This window comes from Phoenix dactylifera, chromosome 5 (genome assembly GCF_051530095.1).
Source record: "Phoenix dactylifera cultivar Ajwa chromosome 5, Ajwa_hap1_PhDact_Kaust_v1.1, whole genome shotgun sequence".
NCBI classification, from domain to species: Eukaryota; Viridiplantae; Streptophyta; class Magnoliopsida; order Arecales; family Arecaceae; genus Phoenix; species Phoenix dactylifera.
This window is the reverse complement of record NC_143194.1, coordinates 30,122,848-30,146,586: the sequence shown is the minus strand read 5'-3', so window position 1 is coordinate 30,146,586 and position 23,739 is coordinate 30,122,848. Positions and strand designations below refer to the sequence as shown.

Sequence of the window (23,739 nt, the reverse complement as noted above, 5' to 3'; positions counted from 1 at the left end):
CTCTCTCTCTGTCTTCTTTCCTTTTTTTTAATTAAAAGAAAATCTTTTCATCATTTGGTTGTTCATGTTCATCCTTGCTTTGTATGCATCCTTGGATTCGAGTCTTTTAAAGAAGCATACCTCAAATCCTTGCTTATAATATTTGTTGAATGATTAGTGTTCCTTTTTAATAATTTTCTGCAGATCACAGGAGCTGTTGATTCAGTGAGGAAAGCGCTCCAATCTGTTTCTCAGCAGCTGCTAGAGAATCCACCTCGTGATCGTGATTCATTTCCTGCAACTGTTCCTTCTGGGCCATCATCTCATTCATTTTCTTCTATTCCTCAGCCAGAAGGTCTTCCACCAGCAAGCTATCATCGTCCGATTCAGGGACCATCTTTTTCCAGTAGACCATATGATATTGCTGATTATCATTCAAGCATTGCTCCCCCTTTTTCTAAATTCCATGGAGGGGCTGCTGTGGCGGGCCAGCCTCCAGTTTCTCTAGAGCTACTAACTTATAGGTTGATGTGTTCCAATGACAAAGTTGGAAGTGTGATTGGAAAAGGAGGGAGCATTATTAAGACTCTTCAACACGAAACAGGCTGCGAAATCAAAATTCTTGAGACTGAACCTGAATCAGATGATCGCATCATAGTCATATCGGGTCCTGCGGTACTGGCCTTATTTTTTTTCTTCCATATTCTACTTTAAAAATCAACAAAATACTATATTTTTCTATTCTGATTTTCCTGTTACTTTTCTGGTTCTTGTTTGTGTATTTGCTGTATCATGGTCAATAGCTAGGAAGGGAACTTGGTATGGAGAGTTTTAGTGAGGTTCAACACTTACTAATAAATAGTTTTTATTGTAGCGAGAAATCTTTCAAACATTTAAAAGTGTACCCTTAGTTGAAAAGACATGGGATTTTGTATCTTCATCTAGTCCTCCTCCTTTGAAAGGAGTAGATTTACTTATATGTGCTATACTTTTTTGTTTTATTGTTACCACTTATTATTATTTTTACCACCACCACCACCACCACTATTGTTGATTGCCAGAAAGTGGTCTCTCTAGTCGTGTACTATGAAACCGTCAAGAACTTTACAGTGATATGCGTTAATCGTGAGGGCATGTGCTTGAGACCTGTTATGTTGCATCATTTTCTGACAACCATATCCAGGTTAGTAGCAGCCTGTACTATTGTTGACGTTAACATGAGTCAGATTTGTGTGTGGATCCATGTTCTTGACTCGACGAAAGGGAAAAAAAAGAAAAGGAGATACAGGGATACATGGAAATAATTTAAATATATTTAAATTAAATATTGTGTACATGAAAATATAAAATATATTATGTTTTAAGGTCTTCCAATATGCATGTTTCTCATTGAAGCTTCCCAATCGTCTTACAAATATTGGAACAACAGCATGTAGCAAATTATTGTAATACCAATATTCTTGACCAATATTGAAAAGAACAAAAGTTCACTTTTGACATTGTTGTAGTGGGTTATTCTCGTTCTTGGAGTTGACCAACTCTAACAATATTTAGAAGCTACAACTAAAATAAAAATTTGGCAGTATCCATGTGTTTTTCTTGGGTATATCCAATTATAGTACTTAACCGACACAAATTCTATGAGCTGGTTTGCATATCCGTGCAACATTGGCCTAAAGTTATTGTTAATTAGAAATATTTGATATGAAGCTAATTTGCCAAACCTTTTGAAAGTGATAGCTGTAGAAACTTTGGTTATTTGTATACTTAGAGTTGGCATATGATAATTGCCATGGATAATGGGAATGAAAGACTTCAATCTTGTCATGCACCCATAAAGGGTGTTTGAACCCGCATTTGTCAGTTACCTTATTTTCCGATGCTTAGATCTGATATTTTTTTCCTGCACAAGTTATCTCAAATTTTTTAGCTTATATATTTTGTGATAAGCTATATTATCTTTTGAGTTCTACATGTTTCCTCTGTCTATTGCCAAAGCGATTCATCCAATGAGTAGTTTCATGACTTCATATTTTGAAGTTAGCTGCTTGATTACATACATCAAACTCCTGCATTTTTTTATCTATGATAAGTTTTACTACAATTAGAGCAAACTCTTGTCCTCCTTGTCGAATCTGTGATTTTACCATGACTGGGGTGTTTGTACATCCTATTCGGTTTTAGGATTGCCCTTGGCTCTAAATTGATACAGTAAGTCAACAAATATGCTAGTACTATTTAAGATTTGCTCGCTATACAGTAGTGACTCTTTTGAAAAAGGGTGAAATTCACAACGATGAAATTATGTGATCTTATATTATTGTATATCACTGGCAGAGGGGATCTTATGGCCTCTTGCGTTTGAATCAACTATTCATATGCTAAATTCAAAGCATGACATGCCTGTGAATGTGTTACATGCCCAACATCATTCGCTAAAATGAGCTCCATTAACTTCCATTTAGTAGTATCATTTTTTTATTGGAATTTTTAATGAACCCACTTTTGGAAACATATGTACTTTTCGTCTAGGTTCACTGGTTGTTTATGCATATCATTAAACAATGCAAGTTGATTTTGCATTCTACTACTAAAGCGAGCATGCTTGCACTGTACTCTTATGTGCTAGAAAAAACACTAAAGAATGTGTTGTTTGTTTTGTTTCCTTTTTCATATGATGCCTTGTGTAAGAGATACCTTCTTATATGGTTGATTTGTATGTTCAGAAGGCTTCTATAGGGTGAGAGCTGTTCCTTTCTTTTTGTTGTTAAAGTAACATGGACCTTTCTGTATAATTGGAGTTTAACCAGGTCTATTTAGGTGTAAGATTTTTTTCCCACGTCAGTCTCTTTTTTTAAGGTTCTTTATTGGGCATAATTACAATCTAATATTTTGGAGTGGTGTAAGTTGAGATTGTGAATCCTTAATCTATATTATTTGGTTAACTTGATGATATGACTTCTTTGTTATAACACCTACCAAAACAATGTCTTGATAGTCACTATGCCTTGGGCGATCTTACGCAGGTTCAGGGCATATTTGCTTTTTTTTTTTTGTTTCTTGCTTGGGTTGCATTTACATTATCTATTCATTTTAATGAATCAATGATTTATATTACTTTGTGATTCTGTTAAACCTTGTAAGAGCATATGTTATGTGTTGTTTTATTTTATTTTTGAAATTATTGAATGGATCCTTTTTCTTGAACTTTTTCTTGCCTTGTTTAAGTGGTGCGATGCTGCTAGGCCAGTTGATATATATTCATGGTGATTTGCTAAGGGTCTTTCTCTTTGGATAAGAGAGGCATGACAACACTTGCTATTTCTTCTTCTTTTTTAGTTTTCTGCAAAAAGGCATGCTTAATGCATCGGATAGACAGTTTGAATTTGAATGAAGACTAATCAAGTATTCCTCTTATCCGAGGTGGAGTTCCATTAGCCTGATTGTGCAGTTTGTTGTTTCTCCTCTTTTTCTTTCTTTTACTTTTTAACTTGTTTATTTGTTATTTATCCAAAGTGACTTTTTATATGACTCCATGTATCTTAAAACTGATTAGTGTTTGAATGTCAACTTAAAATGGATTTAGCATGGGCACGGTCAGTTCGACTCATTGTTTCCAGGAATTTATAGGTGTCTTGGTAATGAATGCTATGCAACTGTATGCATTTTATAATTTTATAATTGTTACAGTGATAAGCAAGCTTCATTAATTTAGTTAATTGGTGTTTGTAGCTCCCAAATGATAGAATTTCGCCAGTGCAAGATGCTGTCCTTCGTGTGCAGCACAGGATCGTGATGGCTGTGCCTGATAATAAAGAGAATGCTCTTTTATCTAGGCTTCTTGTTGCTTCAAACCAGACTGGTTGTCTTCTTGGCAAAGGTGGTGCCATAATAGCAGAAATGAGGAAGCTCTCTGGAGCTCACATTCGTATATTGGGTAAAGATCAGATCCCAAAAGGTGTGCCAGAAAATGATGAAGTCGTTCAGGTCTGTCTTGACTTGTTGCACATATGTTCATGTTTGGTTGCTGTGGACCCTTTTTTGCCCTTTCATATGAGTTGGTCGTGTTTATTTTTCTCCTAGTCATTGTTCCATGCTTTTCCATCTGATATTTTATATGTAATTGCTATGTTTATTTGATTCATTCTTATATCAGCATCATGACATCGGAATTGTTTCATTTCAGATAAATGGTGAATTTGGAGCAGTTCAGGAAGCTTTGCTGCAGATTACTACTAGACTGAAGCATCATATTTTCCGTGATAAATTACCTCCTGGTGGTTATCCTACTTTTGTTGAGCAAATACCTCCGTTTGGTCCATACATGGGAAGGAGGGAATCTTCACCCCCCAGGTTGTTTTCCAATTTGCCTTCATTTCCGAAAGATTCTGTTGGTCGACCCTATGATGAAAGATCTGCATTTCCTCCTGCATTTCATGGTTCGGGTCTTCCTCCTAGTCTTGAAAGAGGTGCACCATGGGGACCACAGGTAATGAGCCCCTTTTTCGGTGTTACTAGGAAATATTCCTTTTAATGATATTTGTATTATTTTTATGTTTAGGAGTGTACTTTTGATGCAGCATGACACATAATGTATTAATAACATTTTTGGTAAGAAATTAATGCTCATAATTGTATGGATAGAAATTACTTTTGCATGAAAACGAAATGCTTAAGCTAGCATATAAACATGTAGGAGCTTGAATAGAAAGAGATTTGGTGTCCTCTAGTGCATGATCTTGTGTAGAGCTCAGCTTCTTGACATTCATTGTCTTCCCAGGTATGAAACTTTACTTTCCTCGTCATATTGTGAAGGATAAGGAATACTCAGTCTTTAGGCATCTATGATTTGGTCAATTTTGCAGCAACAGTTTGGATGACTGCCAGCTGGCAGACAATGGTATGTGTAGTAGAAGTAGTGGCTTGTTTGCTGATTTTCTGGTGGTGTGAGGGGATGGTTAGTAAGTGCATTGGCTGATGCTTTGAAATTGTTTAGATTCGTACTTATGTATATACACGTGCGTACTCAGATGCAAATATGTAGAAGTGATTGCTGATTGCCTAATATATCAAAATGATTTAGTTTTGCTATGGGCATCCTAAGAGGCGAAGCACAGGGTCGCACAAGGTTGTCAAAAGCAAAAAGGTGCCCATAAGATGATAGGACTCCCTTTTTGCCCGAGGCACGAGCGCTATAGGAATGAAAAGGAATACAGATGGCAACCAATGGGAAGGGGAGGCATGGAATTAGAATCGCAATTTTGGTTGCAAGTTTTGGAGATAAAACAAAAGTAAATGCTTGGGCACCCTGAAGTAGCTATAAAGTTCAAACATGAAGCAAAAGACCATTTTTGAAGACATTTTTTTTAAATCAGAACAAAAAAGTAATCACTAGGCATCCTATAGAAGCTTGAAATCTTCAGTCGTTATTGTCATAGTTATTGCTTTCTCTTATCACTTCTATCTTCACTAGGTTTGTAGTCATCATTCACCTTGCCTATCTCCTCCAAATTTACCTCCTCTTCAAGATCTGGTTGTGTAGTTGAAGTTATTGCACTTGCCATTGCTTTTACTTTAGACATAGGACTACTTTAGCCCTCTAATAAGCATTTCAATAGAGACTGAAATGCTCCTTAAAATGAAACACTAACATGTCTTTTGAGCAATTGGCAAAAGGGAACAAGAAGAATATGTTGGACATTAATGAAACACACCTCTCGCTTTGTCTTAGGTGCTTGCTTAGCCATCACCTCAGCAAACTCACCTTGTCTCGGCTGTTGCGGCGCTTTAGGGCTGCTTTGCTTTTTTGAGGGTCTAAACGAGCGCCCAGACCGTCTTTGACAACACCGGGATCACATACCTTTTTTTATCCTCTACTTCATAAGTACGCCTACTTTACTGTGTATAGTAAAGTACGCCTACTTTACTGGAGCCTTTTCATGCCGTAGGCCCTATAGCATTGTTTTTCTTCAGAAGTTACACAAGTGTATAACAAATGAATGCAGAAGTTTTTCAGATGTGGACTGTCATTATCTGTGATTGAAAAATAAAATATTTGACTCATAAAACTCAAATTATCAACTATTGATTGATATTCTGGCATATAAGCAACTAGTATTCAGCAAAATAAAAACACCTATGACATTGAATTTTAATAAACTGAAAATGGACTATCAAGCTCGATGCGGCCAGAATTGTTAGCAGTCAGCCCCTATTCTTTATTTATTTGCTTTTTTTCTTTTGGGAATATCCTTTAAAGAGATTTTCGTTCAAATTTTGACAACTGTTAGCTATTTTACTAGTGCTAAATCATTAGCTTCAGGTGTCGAACCGCTTCTAGTTATATAGTGCATCCCCCCCCAAATTTTTAGATAAGGAGTTCCATTTACTGCTCAATGTTGTCTGTAGGCAACATGTTTTGAAATATTTATGCATTTTTTTATTTTAAACATTTATATTTTTACAAAAGTTTTCCAGTGTTAGGACTCTTAGAGGCTGAAGTTTTGAGCGGGGCAGTGAGGGAACTAATCTTTAACAAATGTCCACAAAAGATGAAGAAATTTGATTATTACACTCATCTGTTTAATTGGTATACTTCTTCAGATTTGCTGTGTCTTGAATGAGGTAATCATGATGGAAATGCATCGATTCGAAAGAAAATTTTTTTATGGGCACTCCTTTTTTTTGACCCAGAAAAGAGGGGGGGTGGGGGCACAAAAAACTGTTCATGATTTTCATCAAGACCCACCAGTAAACAATCTTTTGTGCTGACCCACCAATTAAAAAAAAGCATTCAACAATTAATCTTTGATCAAACCTCGCTGACATAATTCAGGGGCCCTCCCTTAGATAGAACACTCATGGCCAAACACCTTCCCATATTTCCATGTGTTATTGGGATCATTCCCATGCATATGTGGTGCACCCAAAGTAGATAACTGATAGTTCATTCTTTGGTTTTTGAAACGCAAATATTGATTGCAGTATTCTAGTAATATACATAGATTATTCTATTTTGGAGACACATATTTCGTTATGGCATCTGAAATCCATGAATATACATCTCATGTTTAAAACCAAACCTGTGCATGTTGGGTAAATTCTCTTCCAGCGTGTCGACTTTCTCTTCCTTACTACTTCACTCTTCTATGTTAGCATGGCTGGTGTGACTCTTATTTATTGGCTATTTATGTTGGTATATATGACTTAAGACATGATCTGTTTTGCCTAACATCGATGGAAGGTATCTGACTGTAGAACTTTAAAACATGATTATCCACCCTGTGCATACTGTTGGTTTATTTTAAAGTGTTGCATGTGCATTAACATGGGCTACAGATAATTTGAAATCTTTATTTATGTAGCTTCTGTCAGTCCAATTTATGTAGACCCGTTGGAGTTGTCAACTATATTTCGGTAGATAGACAGTTCGGTTTGTTGATATATCCGCTATTTGCCTTGGAATAATTCTCTTTCTGAATGCCGGTAATGGATAGTCTTGTTGTTGCAATTATAGTAAAGTAGTAATGAACTCATGGTTGGGTTAGTGAGAGGAATAATAAGTGTGATGCATCTTGTAAGCCTAATATTTCTTTATTTGTGCAGATACTTTATTTCCTCATAGGAGGATCATGCTTTACCTTAATCTAACCAATTCCTTTTCATTCTTAATGGAATTTCCATTCCGTAAGTGCATGATGCACCTGAAAATTGTTAATAAATTCACTCTACACTTTAGTGACTCGTGAAATAAGGTTAACTGTGATTAAATGAGTATGGTTTTAGAATGGTAGTGGAGCAGCCGAAATATAGAAAAATCAGAAGAATGGCTTTCTTGTTTGGTTGATTGAGTTGTTGAGGTTTAGTTGGTTCACCTGTAGCAGCAAAGCATATCGGGTTGTGGTGCAGAGTTGTGTACCTTTTTTTCAAGCATGATGTATGATAAGGGTAGATGTGTTTGAGCTAGCTTGAGTTCATTAACCTACATACAAGCGATGCTGAGGATATGGTGAGAATTTCTTGAGATGATTTGGGTATTGGCAGCATATCCTATGGATGCTGACAATACTTGTAATTGGATGACTACAAATAATTTAAAGGACCTTTGTATTTCAGAGTAATTTGCTTGGATAGAATAATATGGATCACCAGAGAAGTTTGTTTTGAATAGCTGATATTCTTAGTCAAGCTTCTATAATGTGGGCATTTTGTTAACACATCACTGGCATGTTCCTGCATATATCCTCAAGATGTTTGGTAATTATGTATGACTGTTGATAATTTAGCACACAACCATTTGGCTTCCACAAGAAGATTTTGATATCCTAGTTTAGAAGCTCTTCTGCTAGAGACTTTGGATGGAGGGGGATGTATAGGTTTCATAGTTCTAGTTTTGGCTTGTGAAATGCATGGAGTGGAAGCATTTAATTTGTGGTCCCCATTCTTTTTGAAGACAATTTTTTTATATATGCAACATGATATGGTTGGTGCACTTCTGTTTTCTTCCTCTCTTAAGGGGAAGAGAAGTAACCTAGAAAGGGAAGGTAATGGGTGAACTGGAATGTTTAGGTTCTTTAGGCTGCATTTGGTAGAGGGGTAACTTTTGCAGGTTTATCCCCTTTACTGCACATGGGACAACTCTTTTGGCATCTGGTTGGAGGGATAAGTGAAGGAATAAGTTATTGTGTTGATTTTCATGACTATTTGGATTTTAACACGAGGACAAAATTCTCACTTTTTGTTGTGTTTAACAAATGAGTGGGGGCAAAATTATAATTGAGAGGACTTCCCCCAATTCCATGGAATACTTCTATTCCACCATTTCGGCAGAACAAAATTATTTGAATAAATGGCTTTGTTCGAATAAGGCTATTTTATGGCCTTTTAGGATGTTTGGCAGGATAACCCTACCGATAATCCTCCCAACTGGGGGGGGGGGATAACCCTCACTTATCCTGTCTGCCAAATGCACTCTTAGACTGATATTAACAGGCTGTTGTGCAGGTAAAGGAGTCTGTATTAGAATAGTAGGGATTCAAGGAATTTTGTGTCTTTTATTTTTTAAGGGCACATTGCTTGATTCATTGAAGAATGGTAGGATTAATTACTAACCCGGATGCTTTGCATCTATTTATCTAATTACCTTTCCTCATTCATAGAGTTTGCTTATTATAATTTAGGGCTGATCTGTCAATCTTTATATGTTCCTTGAAATGATATCTAATTCCACATTTTAATTCTGTATGAAGAACAAGTTCTACAAGTAAGACTTTTTTCTGCCTTTTGTCCTTTATTCTAAATCAATCCTGCTGATGGAACTGCCATAGGGTATGAGGGAGAGTGGTGGTCCCATTCCTATGCCTGATTACCGAGGAGGAGCCCCACAAAGAAGAATTGGTGGATTTGCTGGGTAAGTTATTCTCCCCCACTATTTTTTGTTTTGTTAACATTTTAGTATAATTGGACTAACTTATCAATCATGGGATTGCTTGTTTTTTTATGCAGTGGAAGTCAGCCAGCTGTTATTACGAACACAACTGTAGATGTTGTTGTTCCTCGATCTCTTGTACCTTCCATATATGGGGAGGATGGTGGCTGTCTAAGACGAATTCGTGAGGTTTGTCTTGAGATTTCTGCTGATTATGCTTGAAATCATATCTTTGATATTGCAAAATTACATGTGCCACATTTTCAGATTTCAGATGCAAAAATTACCATTACTGAACCTAGACCTGAAGCAAAAGAGACTGTGATTATAATATCTGGAATGCCCGAGCAGACTCATGCTGCCCAGAGTCTTCTCCAAGCCTTTGTACTCAGTGAATCAGGTGCACCTTGATTTGCCAACTGCAGAAGGTGATCTCTTATCCTTCTCACATAACAGGTATTGTTTGTTTTTTCCTCTCAGCTCTGTCTGCTCGCAGGAGACACTTTGAATGCTACATTGTGTTAATATATGAACATGTTGCTGCTGTAATTATGTTACTTATAGTTCTATTATTTTCTGGAGCTTGGGCTGTGTAGGTATCTAATCTGTGTATTTTCATTTGTGCTGTCACATATTTACACCCTCAGCTGAAGGCCAAGAAGCGTGACGAGAGCAAGAACATAATTTTGCAGATTAGAGACTATAAGGTTCAAATTTTCAGTGGGACACTACTAGGATCTTTTTAATTTTTGAAGGCACCAGATCTTTCCAGAAAGGAATCAACCAATTTGAAATGAACACTTAATATAGTTCACCTAGTTGATGTATCTTTTGTGACACACAGTGAACAGACAAACCAGATAATGTTTGAAAGTTGAAACCGTTGTGCAAGAAGCAGCATTGGCATTTGGTTATGTTGAACTTTTATTTTGAGAGATTATATGCTTGTTTCTCTTATTTTCATGGATATTGCATGCATCTAAATTTAAAAATAACATTCTTTCATGAAAGGTTTATTGCGTGACAAATTCTGGTAGGAACGTTGTTCCGTTCCAGATTTTTGAATTAAATAGGAGGCCTACACTGCAGCTATCATCCAGACTGAGTTTGATTTAAGTTATTTTTCTAAGAGCCGAACTGCAAGCATACTGTTGATACTGTTGATTATATTATGTTCTCCATGCTCTTACCCTCTTCTAGAGTTCTGTTCTCTCCAAACCTTTTCAGTGCAATGTTCAAATACTCTTGCTATCTTTATTGGTATGGGGTGGGATATCCATTTGAATAATGTCCCTTTGCTGGAATGGGATTTTGAATGGCTCATGACCTTTGGAGGGAAGGTTTGTTTCTATATTGTCCCAGGAAAATTATCAGAGAGATGCACAGTGTTCCTACCATCCAGGAGGTCTGTTCCCGTATTATTTTTGAGAGGGCCTCTAGGATTGATACTATAATTCTTCAATGTTTCGAGTTAAGTTGGCTATTCTCCATTCTAAAATTTTGAAACCCTACATGGCTTTGATATCGTTGTGCTCAATGACATGAGCTCTGTTGGTGGGTATAAGAGTTACTTCATTTAGGGGTTTCTGGGCCTTTTTCCTTCCTGATCAGAGGTCAGGATTTGACTTTTTATAAGGTGTTTTGAAAGCCTTGCAATCTGATAAGAAGTGCATGTGCTTGCTTGGTTTGTTTTTGTTATTTATTGAATTTTGAAGAAATGTAGTGGTGCCATCATCTTGGGCTGCCATGTAAGCTTGGATTTCTCTCAAATTTTATGACCAGTTGCTTTAATATGGAAATAAGTGTGCTCTTGGTGTCTTTAAATCCAAATGGGATCTCTTTCCTTATTTTATTTGGTGATTTATTTGTGGGAAACAAATTACACTGTTCGCCTGAACAGGCTAAGCTTTGGGCAAATTGCTGAAATTTGGGAGGATTATGTTGTTACATGCCTGGGGCTAGATTAGCACTAAATGCTTCAATGATGTTTTTTTGCTCTTAAGTTTGATGCCATCCTTTGTTATCTTTGTTTTCTCTTTTGTTTTGGATTCCACCTTCTATTGTTATATGCTCATTTTCCGATTCTATTATCTTACAGCTAAAAAAAAGTGTAAGATGCTTTTTCGGCTAATTATTGTCATTTGGATGTATGTAGTTTAATATATGGAGGTATTTCTTGACTTTTTTCTCCCATGTTGAGCAACTTCTTTTGTTAATTATTAGTTCTGTTTTGTTCATTTGGCAGTTCATATACTTTCCAAGCTTCACATAGGGACTAGGAAGCTCACCAGGTTGCAGACTGAATATTTTCTATGTGTCCTCCATGTGAGTGGAGCTCTTCTGCCCCATTAATTTTTGGTTGATAATATTCACAAGCGTTATCTACTATACCAGAAACTGATATCTAACTTAGATGCTTTTTGTCTTGCCTTAATGATATGATCGACTTGCTAAATTTAAGCGATTCACAAGTAAGGAACTTGGTCGATTGTATAAATCAAAAGCTTTGGTTCGCTATGGGGTGGTTTGGCTTGTGTAATAGTGTTTTTATCTACTTGCGATGTCAAGCTTTGGTGCCACTTGAGGTTCTTCAGTTCTATTATGCTGACCATTTTTGAGGAGGAAGAAAAAGAACTCTGGTGATCTTGCTGATTCTTAGAAAGATCTGAACATCTCATACTTAGCTAGCTAGAGTTGGCTTTGCAAACTTATGGGAGTTTTTTGAATTGATAACCCTTGGCAATCTCGGGAACACATTACTGCCTTGATGATTTTAGGATATCAAGGGGCTCTCTGTTACTTAAGCAGGAGAATTAAGTGTCATAAATATGCCGGATTTACGTTACCTAGGTAAATCGCAGAGTTCTCCTGATTTTACACATCCACTTGTCAACATCATCATGTCTCTTATGCTCATTTTGTAGTGCCTTGACAATCATCAAACATTTCAAACTGGCTTTACTAGATCTTAGGTACTGAGCCATTCTATATGAGACTCCAATGTTCCCCAAGATTACTGGAGTAATATTAGCTTTTGGAAATGTATAGATTCATAATCCATTTATCACAGCAAATCCAGTACATTCTAGTTATTCTATAGAATCTATACAGTTATATAATAAGAGGAACCACCCTGAAAGTCCTTGGTTTGGTTCAGCTTTAACTTTTAGTTACTAGGAAATTTCACTGAAGATTAATAACTTGAACTTAGTTCTGATTGTAGAATAATAGTTAATATCCCTATGAATTGTCAGGAGGGCCTCACCACATGCTTTGGCTTGTTTTCCTGCTAAACTGTTAATCTGTGATGAGCACTCATTTTACTGAGAACCCAAAATCTGAACATTATGTAGGTGACAGAACTTTCATCTCATAGATATTTTTCAAAGAATGGTACAATTATTAAGCATTTGGACATTGTTAATACATTTGCATGAAATAAACCAATAGATTGACATGAGATTATGGGGCTATTTACCTTGCTTTAGGATCTTTTGATCATTTCTTCAATTCTACTTTGAATTGCTTTTCTGTCAAGGGTATTTTTTCTGTAGTTTTCCATGTTGCGGTTGTATCCTTATCAGTGCTGCCGTGTCGTTATCCAGAAGTCCTTGTTCTTTGTTATCCAGAAGTCCTTGTTCTTTTATGCGATGTTTCTTATGTGGCAGATAGTAACTCTGGTATTCTGTGATAGCATTGAAGGTGTATTCCCCAGGTTTGTTCTGCATGAAATTTGCTCTAGAGTACTGATAAGTAGTCAATTTTCTTATTTGGAGTAACATAAGCTAAGCAATGATTCATATTCACAATCCAAGAAATTGCATGACAATTTTTAGGTTTATTATATTTACGTTGTTAGATTATTGCATTGCTATTTATGAATCTACTTGGAAAATAATTGAGCATCAACATCAACAAGGACTTTTTAGACATGAAGGGTGGTAGGCGTAACTTCAAGTTCATGTCGCATTTAAACTTTACCTCAATTTTAACCTTTACTTCCATTAGAACTATTACCAAGTGTTAACTTGGTGTTTACATGCGACATCTGAACTCAAACATGTTTACAATCTTTAGGTTTATTATCTTTATGTTGTTAGATTATTGCATTGCTATTTATTAATCAACTCTCAGAAAATAATTGAGCACGAACATCGACAAGGACTTGTTAAACATTAAGGGTGGTGGGTGTAACTTCAAGTTCACGTCACATTTAACCTTTACTTCCATTAGAACTATGACCAAGTGTTAACTGGGGGGACGAGCTTTTTGTTTACATGCATCTGAACTCAAACATGTTTACTTGAGTTTGCATGCAACATCTGAAGTCCAACGTGTTTTCTTCTTTTTCTTCTTCTTCTCTTTTTTTTATTTATTTGGGTCCACTTCTTCTTCTTCTTCTTTTTCTTTTTCTTCTCTCTCTGGTTTGGGTCCACATCTTATGCACACATAAGTCATTCTATTGATGGTCTTATACACCACCAGGCAATAATTTGTAGGCCCCAGCTTTAGATCCTTATGCTATCTTTACCTAGATAAATACTATGGGTGTGTCCACATCTTATGCACACATAAATCGTTCCATTGATGGTCTTATATACTACCGGGCAATAATTTGTAGGCTCTGGCTTTAGATCCTTATGATCTTTACCTAGATAGATACTGTGGATGTGTTTAGCGTTGCCTTAAAAGAAGTGCTTTTATGGCTTTTAAAGCAAAAAAAAACCATCTAAAGAATTAAAAAAAAAACGCTTTTAGGAGAAGCTAGAACATGTACCTTCTGGCCTCTCCTTATCTTTTTATAAAGATGAAGCAACACCAAGCACACTCTACATTGTTCTTTATGTAGAGCTTAACATCCTATTCTCTGCACCATGAGTTTAAAACCATGCAGCATTCATTGCCAAATTATTATGTTAACTACAATATAGGGTGTATAGATGAATAGTGTTACCTTGTTATTAATATTTAATTTATATTGTTTGTTTCTCCCAAAGGTTTGAAAATAGAGGGTGCATTTATTAGTCATAGTACGTGCAAATTGCAATATAGGGCATAGTTATGACTCATAATTGTAATGATTAAATCATGTTTTCTTGAGAGAGAGAAGAAACGAGATCCATCCACATTGATTACCCAGGTACAGACTTTTGAGGATGCACCATCCAAGAATTCAACATTGAATCTCTGGTTACAAATCAGAAGGGTGTGACTGCTGGTGTAAGCCTCAGTTAGTGAAGATGAACTACCTTATTGCTCAAGGGTTTTGTTAAAGTCATGTGAAGTGAATCACGACCTACATGGTACAATATTCAGATCCTTCCAACTTGGACCAATCCAAACTATGATCAATGTTCACCATGTTATTCGTAGTTTCGTACGTACTGCAAATATGAATAGTTCATCACATGGTATGCCTTGATACTTCAAAAAATCTTGGTTACTCTTGATTTAACTTATCATTGCTGTTGAACTTTCATCTTAATTTTCATGGATGTTTATGTCCTCCATTGGTTTTTTAGCCTGATGTTTTTCTTGAATTATACCGAGGTAAATAATGTTCATTATTTTTGATAAATCCTTCTACCTTTGGATTGGGAAGTTGTAATTAGTTGACCGAGAACTTTGATGGGCAACAGTGGTGATGATAGAATCTCATCTTGTAAAGGGAGAACACAATGGATACATAAAAATAAGGGAGGAGACATAGAAGGAAGGAGCAAAAGGGAGGAAAGCCGAAACAGGTAGAGAAGGGGGGATGATGGGAGAAAATAATGAGTTGAAAGAAGTGAGAGGTAGGAAAATGGTAAATGGAGCATTGATTCTGAAATCGTAGAAACACTTTTTCCTTCAAAAATACAACTAAAATTAGTATGTGCTTCCATTAACTCCCTTGTTGGACAATCTCAGGTGAAATACCTAAAACACCTCTGACATTTATTGATCAGTTGGCAATGATGCTTAACATAACCCTTTACCACCTCATAGAAGTTCTGGCCTAGAAATATAGGCGAGTTCTGTAGAACCACAACCATGCTCCCAAATCTTAATTGTGTCATGGTGGAGTTTGGAGTTCCAATTAGTATATTTGAGTATAGTGTTGATATTTTTCGTATACTTTGGAACACCTGTTGTTTCTTCAAAACATGAACTCTATTTCTTTTTTATTCTCTTCTCCCCTCATGGGCACTTCAACTTTGTTACATCGCTTGGTTGAATATGGAAGAATGCAACTCTTTGCTCCTCTTCACAAGCAAGGCTGTTCCCCTTTTTGAAGAATATCAAGTTTTAACAATCAAATTATAGTTATTGTGAAACTCTTCTCTTTGTAACGTATGATATTATATGATGCCAAGTTGCAAACAATTGAGCGGTGTTAGCTGATTGGTTCGTTGATCATTTGAAGAGGAAGATTATGAAGGGGATAAAAAAGAATGATAGAGGAGAATTTTATGAAATCCACCGCAGAAGAATTTAGATCATCAACATTACTCGGTACTTGTTAATTCAGTTGGACCCATATATAAAGATACGTAACCCAGCGACATTTTAAAAATTATGTTTGCTAGTCTGAAAGGACTTTTAACTCGGCGATGATGTCACTGAGACTTCTCAACACTATTAGACTCAAGAAACAATTCCTTGATGAACCTTAACACCATAACAATATAAAATATGTATTTTCTTAATATCTGAACTACCCCCTTGGACTGTACAAACAATTAGAGGACCTTTAGTATTCTCAGAAATTCATCCGTAATCAATATATGTTTAAGAAAAACTCAAAACTGTTCTTCCACTATACTAGACCTTGACCGTAAATTTGATGTAAGAAAACTACAGGGAAAAAGAAATTTACATAACTGAATTTTATGCTATTTGCTTGGGGCTTTTAGTTACCGACATTTAAAAAAGAAATTTAAAGCTTTCTCCACATTTGAATGTGGATAGCAACCACTGTGTCATGGACATATTATGCTGTATTTTTGATGATAATGCCCGTGAATCTATATAGTTTTGTTTGTACCATTCTGATAGACTGCATCAGCATGGTACGAACCTTTGAAAACCACTAGTAATAATGGTTGTGATAGTTTTGTGATCCAATGACCCATGTTTACCTTTTGAAGAACACTTCTACCCTTCACACATTTTTTCATTCATCTGGGAAAGTTAGTCATACTTAGATGAAAATATTAATTTCTTATTCAATTCTTAACCATTGCTGCAGGGAGACTCTTCTGTATTTTTTTCAATTCTTATTGTCTTCATATTAGATTGCACCTTAAAGGGATGGTTTGGTCATAGGTGTGCACTGAAAGACCATGGCATTGTGGTTATTTCATGCATCTCCATTTGAATCTTCTAGGCGCGAGGGTTTTTCATGCACGTGAACTTAGTCTCTTTATTTTGGTATTATGTTCATTGGATTGATTGTTGAAGGCCTTTGTTATATTGTTCATTGATTTTTTTGCCCATCTAGCTTTTGACTGTTATTCATCGGATCTTTAGTAGTTCTTCATGGTCTTACATGCCTGTCTTATATGCCGAAAAGAAAGATTTATGGAGGAAGATGAAGTGATCTAATTGCTTAATGTTATCATAATGCATGGTTCGAACTTAAAGGTGAAGACTAAGCGGAATAGGAGGAGGAGGAGAGTAGGGAGTAAAGCAAATATACATGCAGTCCACTTCACTATTAAAACTAACTCATAATGCCTTCATAATTTGCCAGTCTACAGGGGTTTCTAATTAAGTGCACGCCAAAAATGTACTTATGTTGCTATATGTAAACTTATACATATGATTATGTGATTAGTCTCTTTAACCTGGACGATGAACAAATATTATAAAATTTATGCTTTCTAACATTCATCTAAAAGTTAACACCAATTATATGTAGGAATTTCTTTTATACATTATTCCTCCAATTATCGTGCATTATTTTCAACTGTCAACTTAACTGCATCGATTTGGCCAGTATAAACTTTTTAACATTTGCCTAAAAGTTAATGACGGTAATGGATTATAATTTCTTTTCAACCAACTTTAAAAGTTATGGTTTACATTATTTTCACCTGTTATTGGCATTCACTAGTTTTGGCAGGTGAAGTTTTGTTACTGTTTTTTTGGACTAGTCTGTTGTGCAAATTTGAAATCATGTTGTGCTGCTGGTTAGGAGAATGTTAGATGATTTCAGATTTTGGCAGTTGGTATATTTCCTCTATTTGGATATTTGTGAGATGTTAGTGGGCCCTATGGGGGATCTGGCCTTTGTGACGATGGTTCATTTTAAAATCTTGCTGTGTTTGGTTCGTGAAAACAAATTTCTGATCTGAGAGCCAATCTGCCCCAAATGTGATGAAGATTGCATCTATGTATATGTATTTTGTGCAATTAGGAGTTAGATAAGTAAATTCTTTTCTTCTCTGTTGCTTTGCTTTTCTTTTGTTTTTGGTCAGCATCTTCTGATTTTCATGCCCTTGCAGCCGATTCTAGTCCTCTAAATATTTGCCACTTCCAAATAAAATTCCTGCTGGCTACATGTATTTCCTCTTTGATGCTTGAATCCAGTCATATTGGTCTGAAAGATGTTTGATTCATATTTTGCTGGTTCCATTTATGAAAAATTGTAGGCTTATGTCAATGCAGTCAATACTTGGCCTCTAAATATTTGCAACTTCTGAATAAAATTTCTACTGGCTACACGTGTTTCCACTTTGATGCTCCAATTCGAGTCATATATTGGTCTGAAACATGTATCATTCATATTTGCACTGCTCGAATTCCTCTGATTGCTTATATGCTCTGTAACAATTAACGTGGTAAGTTGGTTGAGTGTTTTTGAGAGCCTCTTGCCTCAAGATTTTTGTTTCTGGAGATATTTGGTTTACTACTGATTCCTTTTTACATTCTTCAGAATTGTCAGCCCTGAGTTTATAATTATGCTATCTAGGCTTTTTATGGTTCTAATACCAGCATGATGATTTTTTCCCTGCAAATCTTCTCTCAGAAAATATGCTGAGACGTCCCTGGCACTATATCCAACTGGGAATATTTCTCAACTTTTTGCATCTGTATTCAAAATGCCCCTATTCTTAAACCCTTGTTCTTGGAAGTAAGTCTACACGAGAATGCCTAGATTTATTTAAATGAGGATTGGATTTAGGACCCAGCTATTTTCATCATGAGTTTATGGGAAAGGAGAAAAAAGCTACGTTTCACATTGAGACAAGTTGAGGACATTGAAACCTTCTTAGACTATGACCCCTAGCAGTATTCTACTTGATTGATTTTATAAATTTATCTTTTGCACAAAATTTGCTATATTGGTTGGTACCGTATTATACCGAACTGGTACCAAATCGGTATGCTGTCTTCTATCTTATTGACACTTGGTATGCCTTGCTTTCTTGCACTGTACCATATACCAACATTATATACCAACATTATATCCAGTATGGGTTCGGTATCAAGATGTTGAACTTTGATTCTATATATCACAAATTAGCATTATTATAAAAAGCAGTAAAACTATTATGTATTCCTCCTCATGCTTTTGCAAATGCATATTTCTTAATGTTGAGTATATGACACCATGCATATTCATGGAGACTGAATGGAAATTTCAAGCTGGAGTCTGGTGATTTAGAATGGGCATTGATGTTTCAGCAAACAGTTATTTGCCACTAGAATACTCGAGCTCTTTTTTCAAATTAAGGGCAATTGTAACTTTACCCACGATCATATCTTTCAAAGATATCTTTTATTATTGCTTAGAGCATTATTTAATAGATACAATCATCAGTAAGATGCTACCGGTAAGACAGCTGAGTTTATATATTTTAGTAGGTAGGATTTAGTTGCACTCATACTATTACCAGCTTGTTAATCAACATTTTGGCTGTTGCTTGAATCCATATCTACACTAGCTACATTAAACCGAATGGAGATTAGGTTTTGAAGTAGATTGTTGTATCTCGTACAAGAAGTTGGATAGGTGTTTTGACTGCTAGATTGATGAGGTGGAACCAGCAGGTAGATCCATATGCGCATGCCTACAAGCTAGCCAATTTAGCAGTATAATTAGTTTCCTGGAATTTATCGAAGGCGCTGAAAAAGTGGAGATTGGTTGTAGCTTGAATATCCAGTTTACTGTTGTGATCTAAACCCCTAAGGGCTCGTTTGGTTCGCAGGAAAAGGAGGGGGGAAAGTGTGGTCAATGGGAAAGTAATGAAATGCCTCTTGTTTGGTTGGAGTTTTCAAAGAAGAGAGATGAGAAAGTTGTATTCCCATGGGAATATGATTCCCACATTTCATGGGAAAGTCTTTCCCATGAGAAACATGGGAAAGTTACTTTTCCATGAGGTGGGAATCACTCTTTTTTTATTTTTTTCCAAAAAGACCCTTCAGCATTAAAGAAGCATTAAAGAGGCATTAAAGACCTAATTTTTATTAAGGGCATAATAGGAATCATACATAACTTTCCTAGGAAAGTGGATGGTCAACCAAACATATGCACTTTGGAAATTTGTCACTTTTCCATGGTTAACAAAACATGCCAAAAGTACTTTCCTAGGTATCCTCTTTCTAGGAATTTGATTCGCAGGAATCATATTTCTAGGAGAGAAAATATTTCCCGCGAACCAAACGAGCCCTAAAGCATAAATTTTGGGCGTTGTATAAATGGCTGCCGTCTACCCCTTTAAAGCACCCAGCATTTCAGAGTTGGGTTTGGAGATGGGGCACAGAAGATTCATGAAATGATCTTGAATCTCCTAATAGGGCCTAACTGTAGTGATTTCTGACAGTGAATCCAGCTCTTCTTGCTTTAGCAAAAAAAAAAAAAAAATCCAGCTCTTCTTTGTCATCTTTAAATGAACCATCAAAATTTACTTCCCCTGCCCACGGGGAGGGGTACTCGATATTACCAAACTTCATTGGGGAGGCTAGGTCAGCCACGTGATGTGGTATGGAAGTTGTCTTGAAAAGCTTTTCGTTCTTGGAATGTAAAGATGGCTGCATAATTTTGTGTTCGCTCACTGCAATTTCAATTCTACAATTCCTGCCAACATTTATATTTTTAATGTTTTTCAATCAATCTAAATATAAATATAGGTTTAAATATATTTTTAAAATGATTGGAATTTTTATTCAAGTTCAATTATTCATTTTTCATATTGTGTCCCTTTCGCATTGCATTCTGTCAGAAGTTCAGGATTGGGGGTCTTTTTTAATTTTGAATTTTTGTTGACGTTTAACTAGGTGGGTACTAAATTGAGTCTTAAAATCCATTAATAATGTGATTTTGGAATTTATTTCTTTTAATTGATCCGAATCTGAATCCAAAGTTGATTTTGTGTTATCAAGTTTGGGTGGGGTGTAGCTTGGATCCGACTTGAATTTCACCCCTTTGCAATCTGAAATGTAAGACTATATTTATTAAAAACCTCTACTTTCGAAAGTTCTGCTACTAACAAGAATCTCGAATTGGGTGTTTGATGGTTTATCTCATTGTTTATCTAGTTCTAAACGTATGTCATTCTAATTTCGTGTAAGTCTTGCGTTTTTATTGGCTATTGTGGGGTTTCAGTAATGGTAATTTGTCAATTGATAAGGGTTTACGCACTGGGTTTGATAGTGGCCGCCAGATTTTAACCTTTTTACATCTGGAAAATTTCCACTTGTTTCGTTGGCTCCCATCCTGTGCGTCGTGTGTGAAGCATGAATGGTGGTTGTATGGTTGCCCTATTGTCTTACGTCTCTTTGAAGATAAAATAAAGGAAAATTAAAAACGAGCGCCGCCTCTGCTTGCGTGGTTACCAGAATAATCTAAGCGGGGTTTTGGTTGAGTTTCCAGCTACAAAAATTGTGGTCCATAAAGATGATATTCTTGTCAAATCCAGTGCGATGCCCGCATGATTGTAGTCCAGAGTGTAACCACCAGCGCGATTTAGATATGTGATTATCTGGTATGTCTGATCAGTTATTGATCACGTAAAATGGAGTAATGATATTTTTTTTATTAAATCTCTTTTGGCATCTTTGAAGCTCTATCCTTGATTCGAATTTTATTTCGTGGACGGGAAGAGGTAAGATGTTGTCTCTGCATCTCACCCTGTGTCTGTATGTGGGCTATTTTGGGGACTTCTCCTGAGGGTGCAGAACTGTCATCGTGGCGCCATCGGCTGTGATGAAAGGCGCAGGATCCAACTGAGGCGGTAGGAGGAGCTCCTTTGATAGCTATGTCTATGGATCTGAGAAATAGGATAAGATTGACGCGTAGGAAATGAAAATTCACTGGCAATCTATGAGAGCCTTTCCATTGCTGTAAGGTTGTGTTTGTTCCGTTTGTTGTTTGTTTGTTTGGTCGTTTATTTTGGTGGTTGGGATTGGGGTAGGGGTTCTGTTAATGGCTAAGGGCAAGTTACCATGTGTAATTATTTTCTTGTACCAAACATACAAAGGCTAAGTTCGCTGCAGTAAAAAAATTTGGAAACATGATGAGTCCTAGATGATGGGATAAATTTTATTTCATAGAAGAGGAGGAAAGTAGTGTGAAAGGATAAATGTATGGTATAACGTTTTGATCTGTTATTACAAGAATTAAATTACCTCCTTAACGCGTTTAAAGAAAAACTAAATAAAATGGCAACTTATGGGTATTTTTTGTTTTTTTTTTTAGCGTAAGGATGAAATCGTCGTTCTCCCACTGTTTGGAGGGGAAATAGTAGTAAAAAGAGAATCCGGCAAAGGGATAATTGGTTCTTCTTCGTTCGTCCACGTGGGATGCCTATGTCCAGAACTAAACTAGAGGCTGCGGGAAGACCATACACTTTATGAGTCACGACGTGTACCATAGAAAGATGAAACAAAAATAATCAAGGTGGAACAAATTCGGTCTCCCTATACTTACCAATCATCAACCGTTACAAGAGGATACTCATGGTCCGTGCGCAGCCGCTCAATTTCTCGCCTCCCCTCTTCACCACAATCTCGCCCATTCCCCGTCTCTCTCTCTCTCTCTCTTTATGTATGTATCTATCTTTCTTCCTTCCTGAAGCCAGCTGCCAGCCTCAAGCTTCGTGGTTGCGATACGGAGAAGGAAAGCATGGGATGTTCGAGCTCGAAGCGCGTGGAAGCGGCTGTCACGGCGGACGTCTATTGCCCTCCTCCCACCAGCATCGCCCTTTTCGATGTCAGCACCATCCAAGAGCCCTGGCTCATCACCACCATAACCGAAGAAGACCCCAAGCAGCAGCAGCAGCAGCAGCAAGAGAAGAAGGCCATCACGCCCCTGCCTCTTCCTCTCCTCGAGAAAATTGAATCATACGAGCTCTCTCCACACTCTTGGTCCGAGGTCAGCAAAGCCTTGGAGGATCTCAAGCCCTCTCTCCGTCAACCTCCCCCTCAACTCCCCCCTCCCTCCTCCGACCACAAGAAACCTCCTCAGAAGACTAGCTCCTTCCACACGCTCGAAGAGCTCGACGCCCCGAAGTCACCATCCTCCCTTCCTCGATCCGGGTCGCCGCCCCGCCTGTCCCCGCCTGAGCTTGCAGGGTTCAAGCCGGTGAAGGAGAACAGCTTCGTAATTCGCGACCGGCAGGAGAGGGAGAGCAGGAAGGCAGGCGGCGACCACGCTGCCGCTGCCCGGTGGCGGCGGCGAGACCCCTTGGAGGGCTATCCCGAGCGCTGCCCTCCGGGGAATGGCAACGGCGTGGTCCTGTACACGACGACGCTGCGTGGGGTGCGGCGGACGTTCGAGGACTGCGAGCGGGCGCGGCGGGCGGTGGAGGCGCACGCCGTGGAGGCCGGGGTGGAGGTGGAGGAACGGGACGTGTCGCTCCACGGGGATTACTTGAAGGAGGTGAGGGAGCTCGTCGGTGAGGGGGCGGCGGTGCCGAGGCTGTTCGTAAGGGGGAGGTACGTGGGAGGGGTGGAGGAGGTGGTGGAGCTCGGGGAGACCGGGAAGCTGAGGGAGATGCTACGTTGGGTGGCGGCGAGAGGGGAGAGGGGGAAAGGAGGGTGGAGGGAGTGCGAGGGGTGCGGTGGGGCGAGGTTCGTGCCGTGCTTGGAGTGCAATGGGAGCTGCAAAGTGGCGGCGGAGGACGGGGAGGGGGTGGTGAGATGCGGCAAGTGCAATGAGAATGGGCTGATGCTGTGCCCACTTTGTCATTAGACCCCGTTGAGATGCATCATGTAATTAATTAAGGGATTGGGGAGGAGGATGGCTTAGCTGCTTAAACATATTAGTTGTTGTAGAAAATATGCACGGTGATATAGATTCTATATATATATATATATATATATAGTTTTGGATCTTTTGCCATGCC

General features: G+C 37.6%; 2 protein-coding genes across 15 annotated transcripts in view; both read left to right on the top strand.

Annotated features, from left to right (window-relative positions):
- LOC103702503 (RNA-binding KH domain-containing protein RCF3-like) overlaps positions 1–22,388 on the top strand; it is a 27,505-nt gene extending 5,117 nt beyond the window's left edge. For 2 of the 14 annotated variants that reach the window (XM_088722237.1, XM_008784960.5), the window contains exons 3-9: positions 184–654; positions 3,712–3,966; positions 4,166–4,468; positions 9,306–9,388; positions 9,484–9,595; positions 9,674–9,862; positions 10,054–10,320. In XM_088722237.1, the coding sequence (XP_088578363.1) occupies positions 184–654; positions 3,712–3,966; positions 4,166–4,468; positions 9,306–9,388; positions 9,484–9,595; positions 9,674–9,817 (1,368 nt within the window). In that variant the 3' untranslated portion in view covers positions 9,818–9,862; positions 10,054–10,320. Of the gene's footprint in view, positions 1–183; positions 655–3,711; positions 3,967–4,165; positions 4,469–9,305; positions 9,389–9,483; positions 9,596–9,673; positions 10,321–11,651; positions 18,139–22,091 lie in introns of those variants that run through there. The other 12 variants (XM_088722236.1, XM_088722234.1, XR_015987300.1 and 9 more) reach the window with 11 other exon arrangements.
- On the top strand, positions 22,354–23,739 carry LOC103702504 (uncharacterized). The gene has a single exon (XM_026802761.4). It carries the CDS (start codon positions 22,518–22,520, stop codon positions 23,583–23,585), a length of 1,068 nt encoding a protein of 355 aa, XP_026658562.4. The 5' UTR covers positions 22,354–22,517; the 3' UTR covers positions 23,586–23,739.

Excerpts from the sequence above, each read along its gene's own strand:
- LOC103702504 (XM_026802761.4), top strand. The coding sequence starts at position 22,518 with ATGGGATGTTCGAGCTCGAAGCGCGTGGAAGCGGCTGTCACGGCGGAC.